The sequence below is a fragment of the Podarcis gaigeae genome, assembly GCF_964106915.1.
Source record: "Podarcis gaigeae genome assembly, chromosome: 7".
Classification (NCBI taxonomy): domain Eukaryota; kingdom Metazoa; phylum Chordata; class Lepidosauria; order Squamata; family Lacertidae; genus Podarcis; species Podarcis gaigeae.
In genome coordinates this window covers 26,348,471-26,360,997 of record NC_139683.1, presented here as the reverse complement: position 1 = coordinate 26,360,997, position 12,527 = coordinate 26,348,471, and the positions used below count along the sequence as shown (strand labels likewise).

Genomic DNA, 12,527 nt, shown 5'->3' with positions numbered 1-12,527 from the left:
ATGCCACTGCATACACTTTTCAAATATTATCGCTTCTTGGGGCGAAGATTTCTCAGTGGATTGTCATTCTGCAGGTAGCACAAATTTCCTTTTCCACACAAATAATGCGACTCACAGGTTTGAAACAACAACAACGCCATTTCAAAACTGTTGGTGTGCTTTTGTTCCCAACCCATAATTATAAGGATCGTCAGGTTAGTCTAAACTTTGGGATCTTCTTTTGGTTTTATCTAACGGAATTTCAAAGAAAACAGCTTTGTAAAATTTGTTTTCAGAAAGCGATGGGAATAAAAAAGAAAGCAAGAGATGGGGGACTGCAGGCACACATCTTCTCTATGTCAAAATGCAATGGTCATATAAGGCAGAATTCATTCATTTTCTTGTATCTACTACAGTTGTGCTCCTAGACCTATCTGGGCCCAGCAATACTGCTTAAGGGGGTCCTGGCAGGATGACCTCAGGTGGTTCTCCACTCTCTGGGTCGTTTGTAGTCTTCTGATTTCTTCTATCATTGCTTGCTCTCCTCCTCAGCTTCTTCTGTCCTGCAATCTGATAATTAGGGGCAATAGAGAAGGAAGGAAGGAGTCCCCTTCTCTTTACTTTGTCAAAAAAAGGGGGGATTTGCTACACCCCAGAAGGTTAGAGGATAATCCAGAACACACTTAGTGAGGCAGGGCATGCAGGTCATTGCAGGAGGAAGGAAGTTCTTGCCATAGATGGCTTCCCTCATTTTTCTGCTGACAAATTCCCTTCTAGCAGCTGACAATCACCATTAGATGCTACCCTATGTAACAAGCACTGCTTGTTTTTAAGGGGAAAGTATGATAGAACTGAGGGGACGCAGGTGGCGCTGTGGGTAAAAGCCTCAGCGCCTAGGGCTTGCCGATCAAAAGGTCGGAGGTTCGAATCCCCGCGGCGGGGTGCGCTCCCGTTGCTCGGTCCCAGCGCCTGCCAACCTAGCAGTTCGAAAGCACCCCCAGGTGCAAGTAGATAAATAGGGACCGCTTACTAGCGGGAAGGTAAACGTTTCAGTGTGCGGCTCTGGCTCGCCAGATGCAGCTCTATCACGCTGGCCACGTGACCTGGAAGTGTCTCCGGACAGCGCTGGCCCCCGGCCTACAGAGTGAGATGAGCGCACAACCCTGGAGTCTGGCAAGACTGGCCCGAACAGGCAGGGGTACCTTTACCTTTACCTTTATGATAGAACTGTATGATAGAACTGTAAGAGACGTGGGTGGCGCTGTGGGTTAAACCACAGAGCCTAGGGCTTGCCGATCAGAAGGTCAGCGGTTTGAATCCCCGCAACGGGGTGAGCTCCCATTGCTCGGTCCCTGCTCCTGCCAACCTAGCAGTTCGAAAGCACATCAAAGTGCAAGTAGATAAATAGGTACCGCTCCGGCAGGAAGGTAAATGGCGTTTCCGTGTGCCGCTCTGATTCGCCAGAAGCGGCTTAGTCATGCTGGCCACATGACCCAGAAGCTATACGCCGGCTCCCTTGGCCAATAAAGCGAGATGAGCACCGCAACCCCAGAGTTGGCCACGAACAGACCTAATGGTCAGGGGTCCCTTTACCTTTATGATAGAACTGAAGAAATTCACAGTAAGGATAGTGACTCTTAATTTTTGTTGAGTAGCAGAAAATTGATTCTGGTTTTCAGCATAAGATAAGGAGTTTGCAGAGTAGCTGGATGAATCCTTTGCATCTGTCTTTGCAGATAGGACAGATCCCTTTGCTTAAACTTTTTCGGAAGGAAGACCAAGGAGCTGAGGGAAATGGGAGTTAGAAGAGATGGCTGTGTTGTACCTTCGCTGCTGGAGGCAGTAAGCCTCTGAATACCAGTTTGCTTGGAATCAGAATTGAGGAGGATGCTGCTGCACTCAGTTTCTGCTTGTGGGCTTCCCACAGACATCTAGACTTGACAGGCCATTGGCCTAATGCCTTTCTTTTAACAGGAAAACTATTTACGCATGGAGAGGTTTTAATAGACATAGGAAAGCACATAAATTCTGCAGTCTACCACAGTCATCCTGCTTCAACAACACAGAGTCAAAAACACTGGATATTTATTGCCCACAAGTTACTGTGTTGACATTATCAACAAAAGATAAAAATCACTCATTGGGGAAATTAAAAAAGTATTAAATGGCAATGACTAAATGAAAGTTTGTTACTTTCAATCCAGCATAAAAATGATAGGCAATCAAAATGTGACAGGATAGACTAATTAGCATGCCAGTTTTGAAATTAAAAGTACCCTACTGGGGTTGGTTTAGAAAAGTTTAGGGCCCGTTTTGAAGTAAGGGGGGAACCATACATTTTTTTAAAAGACTAAGTTTGTGCAAAATGCATCCCTGGTGAAAACTCAACCAGTCTACCTGGGTAAATAATAGAAAAATAAGCAATAATCAAGATTATTATTATTTTAAGAATAATGTTTAATTAAATTAGTGTTTCTGAAACTCTATGAAATCAAAATGTCGTTCTAAGCTGAATTGATCTTCTGTGCCCCCCAAATCTAAAAAACTTCGTATTAAGCACCTAAATATTCTACCTTATTCTTAATATGTCCCGTTCCTACTGCTCCAACATACTGCTGCCTCAAATGTGATGAATCTTCAGTATGGCTATTTCCTTCAGTACAGATAGGAAAATGAATGCAAATTGTGTATATGTTACCACAGCTTGCTTATAAATATAGCCCATGGAAATATTGTACTGGCATGCTGGCAGAGAATGCAAAACCCTGAAACTGGCATTTAGGTCGCAGGCATTCGATTTCACACCATTTTTCAGCCCAGACACGGAGGTCCAGCTCCGAGGGCCTTCTGGCGGTTCCCTCCCTGCGAGAAGTGAGGTTACAGGGAACCAGGCAGAGGGCCTTCTCGGTAGTGGTGCCTGCCTTGTGGAACGCCCTCCCATCAGATGTCAAGGAAATAAACAACTATCTGACTTTTTGAAGACATCTGGAGGCAACCCTGTATCGGGAGATTTTTAATGTCTGACGTTTTACAATTGCCAGATGGGCTGGCTATAAATAATTATTATTATTATTATTATTATTATTATTATTATTATTATTATTATTATTATTATTATTACAGTGATACCTCGGATTACATACGCTTCAGGTTACATACACTTCAGGTTACAGACTCTGCTAACCCAGAAATAGTACCTCGAGTTAATTACTTTGCTTCAGGATGAGAACAGAAATTGTGCCGTGGTGGCGCAGCGGCAGCAGGAGGCCCCATTAGCTAAAGTGGTACCTCAGGTTAAGAACAGTTTCAGGTTAAGAACGGACCTCCAGAACAAATTAAGTTCTTAACCCGAGATACCACTGTATTTAGGTGCAAGGATACCCAGGTCCTTGCACAGGTTGTATGAGCTAATGTGCATTGTGGGAGTTGAAATTAAGGTACAAGGGACTGCTGAATTTAGAGACTGTTTGGATTAACCCATTGGCTAGACTTTCATATCACAGCAAGTTGGTTCAAATGCAACATTCCCAGTCTCCCAAAGCGAAAGTTTCAATAACCAAGAACATGCTACAGGCTTACATCCTTCTACTTCCTCCTCTTTTCAGTTACTCATATCCAATTATTTCCTCTTTAACACAAACCACACTTTGCTACAATATCCAAACTAATAAGCTGTTTTTCCTTCCTTATACTCCAAAGAGCTAAAACATAGCCAAGCCATGCTTTGCAATTCTGGTTTAGAGGGCAAGTATAAACCATTATTTTCCTTTACCTTACCACCACAGTGGTACCTATTTCTCTACCTGCACTGGTATGCTTTCAAACTGCTAGGTTGGCAGAAAGTAACTTACATTTTGCTCTCATCTGGACACAACTAACTGAACCTGAGGACATGAGGGCAGAGAGACATAAGGAAATGGCTTGCTCATGCAACACTAAACAATGGTTTGACTTTACATCAATACTTCAAGAAGCTTGCTTCTCATTCAGTTGCCAACCAAGTTGTACAATCAAGTGTCCAGAAATCGTGTGAGGAGTGTGCATATGTGACTCAACCCTATGCTTCAACACTGAAAACACAACACTGAAGTATAATTCTGCTTCTGCAAGATTTCCTTTTACTCTCATTATCAATTTGCACAGTACTTTTCACATGCCACATACTGCACAATCTTTATCTTCTTTAACTACCATCATCCAGCCAGGGTAAGGAACACCTATTTTACAGATGGCAACTGAAGCTGGAAAATAGTTCTTTCCCAGCAGCTCTGCTGGGAATTCTTTATATGTTTTTTACGTTATATTTGCTATTGTTCTGCTTTGTAATTATGAAATTGTTACTATGCTATTGTTTGGCTATGTTAGTATGAAACTGTTACTATGTTACTTGGCTGTGTTATTATGAAATTGTTTTTGTAGCATTTGAAATGTGTTCCTGTGTTGTTGTTGTTTTATAAACCACTTTGAGCATGATTTTTTTGTGTGGAAAAGCGCTATACAAATCTAAAGAATGAACAAATGAATTCAAGACTCCAATATATACATTGTTTGAGGCTATCCTCAACCCTATGCTGTGAGGCCACTTGTCCGGATAGCTCAGTTGGTGGATCATGAGACTCTTAATCTCATGGCTGTGAATTCAAGCCCCATATTCGACAAAAGATTTCTGCATTGCAGGGGGTTGAACTAGATTACCCTTGTGGCCCCTTCTACGATGTAAAATTAAATCAGAAAGGTAAAATTAAATCAGAAAGGGACAGAGAAAATTGCATAACTTGATAGGTTAATAATCTGCCTTTTAAACAAACAACAAAAACGGCAATCTATTTTTTCCCCATTAAAACCTGACACACTGCACTAACTTAGGAGACGATATTGTGAAAGCAGACCACATTGCGTGGCAATGCTTGATCGAGATCAGCTATCAGAGAGCGAAAAGAAACCACTGTTTCGTGATTATAATAGCAAATTTTGGAAGACAACCAAATACATCATCTGGCGGCTCAACAGCTGTTACAGCATGGTAGTAATACCTTGCCATTTGCTGTAAGCTATAACTTGGGGAGGGCGGGAATTGATTTCTCATCTGCCAGAAACAAGGAAATGTACTTCTTTGAACATTACTGACATTCTTCTCATTAGGAATAGCTCATTTTTGCATCTATTTTTCCTGATCTGCATCCTTCCCTCAGCATGGGTTGCTAAGCTGATTTTATGTTAATTTATTTTGAACCAAAAATAAATCGAGAGGAAAGTATTGGAAGCAATTTAAACAAACTACATATGTTTAGCCAAACTCTACGACAGGGTCATGTGTGGGTGTGAAAATATTATAAATATCCTTCATATTATTATTTATTACCTTCACTTGTTCTCCTTCCTTTCTTTAAGTTTTAAAAACAGAAGTTCCAAAATAATTGAGTCCACCAGCTTCCTTGCTGGGTCACAAGAGAAGGCAATCGTTTTCCATGCTGGACAGAAAGATGAAAACTGTAGGCTGGATATCAGTTATACAGTGGTACCTCGGGTTGCATACGCTTCAGCTTACACACATTTCAGGTTACAGACTCCGCTAACCCAGAAATATTACCTCGGGTTAAGAACTTTGCTTCAGGATGAGAACAGAAATCGTGCTCTGGCAGCGCAGCAGCAGCAGGAGGCCCCATTAGCTAAAGTGGTGCTTCAGGTTAAGAACAGCTTCAGGTTAAGAACGGACCTCCAGAACAAATTAAGTACTTAACCCGAGGTACCACTGTATGTATTTATGACAAAACTGTAACCGTTTACAGTAATATCTAGAGAAAAAATTCCATCATGGTCAACAGTCAGGGTTCTCTCTCTCTCTCTCTCTCTCTCTCTCTCTGTGTGTGTGTGTGTGTGTGTGTGTGTAGGTAACAGTACTTGCCATTCATGCTGGCTCCAGGGGGCTAAGGCACTACTGACCCCCTCTATGGTTTTTTTGAGGGGGATAGTCCCTCCCATTGTAAAAACTGGACACAGAGGGACATTAGGACATCACGCAATGTAGCTCATGTGGCGTCAGTACATTGTGCAACATCACACACGCGAGGTCAGAACGCTGCATCAGGGTCCCTCAATGTGGTTCAGAAGATGGAGCTTCTGGTACTCACTAGTTAGGAGTTCTGGCACCACATATTTTGCTGCCTTGCAGAAGCCATTTTGTGCTGACCCCCACTTTTATCAAAGCATGGGTACCAGTACATTGTGGGGTTTTTAACCAAAGAAAGCACTGATGTGCAATAATAATGAGGGCTACAATCCTACGCACGGTTCTTTGGGATTATGGCCTCCTGGGACTTACTGTTGAATAGATATGAGCCAAACTGGGATAGCTCATTTGGTAGAGCATGAGAGTCTTCACCTCAGAGTCGTGGGTTTGAGCCCCACATTGTGCAAAAGATTCCTGCATTGCAGGGGGTTGGACTAGATGATCCTCATGGTCCCTTCCAGTTCTCCAAGTCTATTATTCTATGCTGTAAAACATTCACTGTCTGCCTATGGGAGTTGTTTTAAAAAATTATTCCATGACACACAGTAGTTGACAAGAAGCTTTAAAAAAAAAAATGCTGCCTATCAAAATTACTTTGCAGCTTTATTCTATGCACCCTGCATAGACAAAGAGAGGATGGCATCACCGAAGAAGGGGATTTTCGTAGCAGACCCTAAGTAGCTCTTCACTGCACAGATTTCACTGTATGCTGAAGAGAGACCTCTTCGCCCTGGCCTTTGACAGTGAAGGTATTTTGTTTTGTGGGACCCACCTCTTTTGTTGAATTTATACCCATCTGTTGCCTTTGGAATGGCTTTCCGTGTTTTATAATTGGAATGGTTTTACAATTGCATATTTCATCGTTGCAACTCGCCCTGGGACTTTATGGTGGCGTAGGGGCAAGAGATCTTAAAAATAGGTAAACTGAAGCTTAATTCATAAATAACAAAATGGGACTGATTCCTAAGCAGAGCCGTGTCAGATTGCAGCCTCCGAGTTTCAGTTATTCCAGCTTGGCTGTAGGTTAACGCAAAAGAAATCAGTCATGAATATTTTAGATCCTGGCATTCCACTTAGGGTTTTGAAGTGTCATAAACAATATCTTTCAAAGATCAATATTCACACAGGACATCTATGGGGAAAAGAAACTCAACATCTCTAGGATGTTGGTGTAAGCTATCAGTTAGATATACCTTCATGCCTGGCGCAGTTTTCTTGGCCTCTGCTTTTAATCTTGTTGCTTTTAACATTGGCCTGGTTTTCTTGTAATCTTGTTTTCCTATTGACGGGGGGGGGGGGGAGAGAGAGAGAGAAGAAGAAGAAAAAACAGTTACTGAAAACACTCCATGGTAAATGAGGGACAATTATTTTAATGTCTGCAGCATATCCAAATTTTCCTTTACAAAGCACAAAAAGACCACTGTATGTTAGAGCTGCTTGTAGAGTGACAAACTTTGAAATGTTTGCTCTAATAGGGAATACATATGACAGTATAATTTGAGCAATTTATTATTTACAAATGGGCAGCCTAAAAGACTGATGCTACGCCACATCATGCCACATCCAATGTAGAAAATTAAAAAGGGGAAGCCCATGATGAGAAAAGTTTGACGCAATTGAGAACAATTGTGCATAGTATTTGCATGGGTTGTGGGGTTAATTAGGCATAAGATAAAACTCTTACTTTTTCCGCGACAATTTTCAAGAGTTCGTAACCACTCCGCCTGTAAATTGGAAGGTTATTAGGCCTACACCCAAATTCAGTTCTAGAAAAAATAAAAAGCACTTCCTGCCTAGTAATAACAGGTTTTGGCCATGTTGAAATTGTTTTCACAGTATCCCTTTTCATGCCTCATGTCACAAGACTGCATTATGGCGGCTGGCTGGCAGATCAGTGTTAGATTAGCTGAAAGCTATACTTTGCAGCCTTGTAGTCATTAAGGGCTCTGATCTTAAGCAAATGCATTCAGGACTACTGCTAGGCCAATGCTTGAGAGATTGTTTCTGCTGCTAAAGTTACTGTTTTGGGAAGGGTGGTGGAAAACTTACCTTCCATACTTATGCACATTTTTACTGCCTTTTTAGTTTTCCTACTCTGCTGTGGCCTGAGTGCCAAAACAGACCAACAAACCAACCTCGAAAGGGCTTTTTCACTCTTATGGGCAGATCCACACCTTAGATTTAAAGCACATGACTACTCCAAAGAATCCTGGGAACTTAAGAGGCCAACTAAGTTTGTTCTTGGTATGAACTTCCGTGTGCATGCACGCTTCTTCAGAAGTGTGCATGCACACGAAAGTACATACCAAGAACAAACTTAGTTGGTCTCTAAGGCGCAATTACCAATTTTTATAATTTTATTTATATATTTCTACTGCATCAGACCAACACGGCTACCTACCTGAATCTAGAATCCTGGGAACTGTAAGGGTGTTGAGAATTATAGCTCTATGAAGGGAAAACTACAGTTCCCAGCTTTCTTTGCTGGAGGGGGGAGCAGCTAAGTGTGGTGTGACCATCAGGGAGTATGTGGTAAACATTATAAAGCCATGTAGCCATATAGCTAATTAGACACAGCTATAGGATGATGTCACTGAGGGCAAATGAAGCCCCACCACCATTTTCGGTGAGAGGGCAAAGAAGGAACTTATCCCCTTTGCCCAACTGAGGCAACTGAGGTGACGCTCCTTTCCTTGCCCCTCCAGTTGTACATGCTTACAAATGACTTGGGGCAGAATGTGGATGAATCTACAAAAGATGTACGCCACACCCCAATCCCCGTGTGCGTTCAGGGAAATGCCTGGATGATGCTTTGGTCTCCTGGTTGCACTGCGCTCCTACTCTTCCTGCGCAAGAGCTTTCTTGTCCTACAACTGTGCCCAACATGTGGTTGCTTCGGCAGGGAATGGGGAGGAGATGGGACAATGCATGGGTGAACTATGGAACTCCCGCAGGAGGCAGTGATGGACACCAACTTGGATGGCTTTAAAATAGGGCTGGACAACTTCAAAGGCTTAGCAACGGCTACTAGCCACAATGGCATACACTTCTGAATACCAGTTGCTGGAAACCACAGGAGGGGAGAGTGCTCTTGTGCTTGGATCTCGCTTGAGGGTTCGCCACAGGCATCTGGTTGGCCACTGTGAGAACAGAATGCTGGACTAGATAGGCCATTGAGCTAATCCAGCAGACTCTTATGTTCTTATGACACCGGGAGCAGGAATAAAACCATGGCCTCACCCCTCGCCATACAAACACATGTTCTACATGTGAGTAACGCATAAACAGGGCTTATGTTTTCTCTCTGGTCATTGGAGATGCAAGTTGTTATTGTTGTTGTTTTTAAGCGACTCCCAGTCCTTAAAAAATATAGATATATCTACGATTAGGGGAAACATTTTCCTTACTGAGAAGTCTCAAGATGCATTTCTCTGGTGATCTGTATTATACCAGAGGAGCAGTGGAGATTTTAAAGTCTAAAGCATGGGGAAAACTGTTCTTTTCTCAGAGGAAAGTATGGTCATCATGGAATAAGGGGGAAAGAGTTTACATGACTAGAGCTCCCCGCCAGTCATTATGATATTACCATGTGCTATGCAATAGTAAAGGACCTGTCAGAATTTCCATTATGAATTGACTGAGTTTATATGCTCGTAAAAATTCACTCCAGGGTGAAACTTGGCTTAAAAATATATCTGAACCTGTAATACTCTTTGGAGCCAATTTCAACTAAGACATGCAGCTGCTAAAAACTTTTACTTGCGAACAAACTGCAGACATTTATTCACATGGGGCTTTGAACACAGATTTATAAGACTTTAAGAAGAAAACAAGGGGAAAATAATTGTTTCACTTCAAGATCTCAGAAAGTCTGAAATATACCCTCATGTCTACACTGAAAATGAAAGGTGGGACAACTAAGACGTGATTTACATCACAGAGACCTGCTGTTTCTAGAGATCAGCCAAAATTAAATAGGTGCAGCTTTGGGAAAGCAGAGGGAATGGTGTAGATGAGCTATCCTATGAGCTTGGCATTTCCTCAGAGTAAATTTGAGTACAACCTTACTGTAGATATTTTGGAAGCACAGTGGTGCAAGATGCAATGGGTGAAAAGCAGAAGAGCTCAAGTATATAGATGATATAGATGTTGATAAAATGTTAGAAGGGGGTTCGTTCATCTTCCCTTTCCCCTGGGTTTAGGATCTAATTTATCTTGTGGGTTTTATGGACAATGAACTAATATACATAACCAACAATTCACTCTGGCTTTAGACCAATGTGCGCTACTACTAGCTAGATGGTGAAGTGACCACCTGATTGTCCTGTCTTGGAAACCGTATCTAATTTTATGCCTAGGTTGCCTGAATAACTTTTACCATTCACTTCATCTGGCTTTGCCATGCAGCCAACTACAAAGAGCAGTGGATGGGCGGAGCCAATTTTCGCTTTGACCAGTTTTGGGAATGGACCGAGCATCCCCCTTGCCCTCCAAGCATAAACATGGAGAGCCAGGCATCCCTGCCATCTCAATGAGCCACTCGTCTTTGAGGCAAATGTGTGGTGCAGAGCAATTGTATGCAGGTACCATTTCCGCGAGGGACGCGAGTGGCGCTGTGGGTTAAACCACAGAGCCTAGGACTTGCCAATCAGAAGGTCACCGGTTTGAATCCCCACGACAGGGTGAGCTCCTGTTGCTCGGTCCCTGCTCCTGCCAACCTAGCAGTTCAAAAGCATGTCAAAGTGCAAGTAGATAAATAGGTACCGCTCCGGCGGAAAGGTAAACGGCGTTTCCGTGCGCTGCTCTGGTTCGCCAGAAGCGGCTTAGTCATGCTGGCCACATGACCTGGTAGATGTACACCGGCTGCCTCGGCCAATAAAGCGAGATAAGCGGCGCAACCCCAGAGTTGGCCACGACTGGACCTAATGGTCAGGGGTCCCTTTACCTTTACCTTACCATTTCTGCAACCATGTAAACTCCACCAAACCCATGACTGTAAGTGCAGTTAAAGTGGAGTGGCATGTGACCTGTGTCATAGTAAAGATGACATAGATTAAGTGCACATCAGAGTGCATCAAAGGTAGAGACAATAATGGATTATTAATATTTCTGCATCATTATGCCCTAAGAATAACTAGTTATTTCTCAACAAAGAAAGTTTATCGATCCTCTTCAAGATTATATTCTAGCAACTACCCATTCCAGAGGAGAACCATGAGCAGAAATAGGACTGCGTCTGAGAAAGTGCCTTTAAAATTTCAAATGAATTGAATTCGATGATCTATATGACTGTTTCCCTAAAACTTACCTCGGTGCAAGTTAACAGTGACAATATTTGCAGGCTGAAATTGAAGTCGATATTAACAACTGAAACTCTCTTTATTGCAAACAATCTATTTTAATAATGACTCTACAGCTGGTAAGTCTCCAAAACAAAGCATCTGTGATTAATTTACCACTCTCCTTGCTAAATGCTATAGCCAGAAGAGAAAGTACATACCAGAGAATACAAGTCTGAATCAACTGTGTGTAAAAATTTACAAAGGACATCTGTTAAGTCCTTGGTAATGAAAACCACATTTTAGTATTGGACTTTTTAAAAACACCTCTTTAAACAGCTGAACTCCCCTCCCCCCCCAAAAAAATCCCAAGATAACCACCTGTACTGCAAAAATGGCATATGCGCCCCAGAAGTTGCCACCTGAAATATCTAGTTTATATAAGCAATGCAAACACCTTTGACTGTTGCTAGCTGGAATGTAAATTCACGTTAATTTAAACTAGCATCAATTATAGTGGAGGATATTTTCAGAGCTTAAGGTGGCGTGAAAGGGGTGCTGGCTGCTGTTCGTGGTACATATGTATACTTATCCCTGTTTTGCAGTGAGACCTGTTGGTGCATATGGCGCAACCACCCCGCTTTGAGTGGGACACCCCGGATTTACAGAATCTTTAAGTTTACTATGAACACTTTCCTCCCTAACAGATTTCCCACATCTCGCAGGGCTGCGAAGACTGCGTAACTCTCTTCTTCACAACCAAAGATGGACCAATGCCAGGGATTTAACCTGGAAACTTCTGCATGCACTTTTATGTCCTGCGTGGGACTTTAACTCTCATCAGTATCATCTGGCATGGTTAAGTGTCACAGATGATGGCAGCTGGAGCCTAAAACAACCAGAGGGCTCCAGGTTATGGAAGGCTGCTTGAGAATATCTCAGAATGACCATCAGTAGAACGTGAGACTCTTAATCTCAGGGTTGTGCGTTCAAGCCCCACGTTGGGCAAAAGATTCCTGCATTGCAAGGGGTTGGGCTAGATGACCCTTGTGGTCTCCTCCAGCTCTACCATTCTATAATTCTGTGTCTACCTGGAGTCCACTCCCAATACTTTATTGCCTAAGGGTATTACACTTACTCCCATTGGTACAGCTACAACTCCCATTAGTGCCGGTTCTCGGTAGCAGGTGAATTCATTTTTGCCAAACTCTAGCTAACAACGCTGCGGGGATATAAATATTTGAACCTTGAAATATGCA

The 12,527-nt window shown here is 42.5% G+C and overlaps 1 protein-coding gene across 5 annotated transcripts in view; it reads right to left on the bottom strand.

Moving 5' to 3' along the window:
• TRIQK (triple QxxK/R motif containing) overlaps positions 1–12,527 on the bottom strand; it is a 48,608-nt gene that overhangs the window by 4,676 nt on the left and 31,405 nt on the right. For all 5 annotated transcript variants that reach the window (XM_083748143.1, XM_083748145.1, XM_083748144.1 and 2 more), the window contains one exon: positions 7,183–7,268. In XM_083748143.1, coding sequence (XP_083604269.1) covers positions 7,183–7,268 — 86 coding nt within the window. The remainder of the gene's footprint in view (positions 1–7,182; positions 7,269–12,527) is intronic.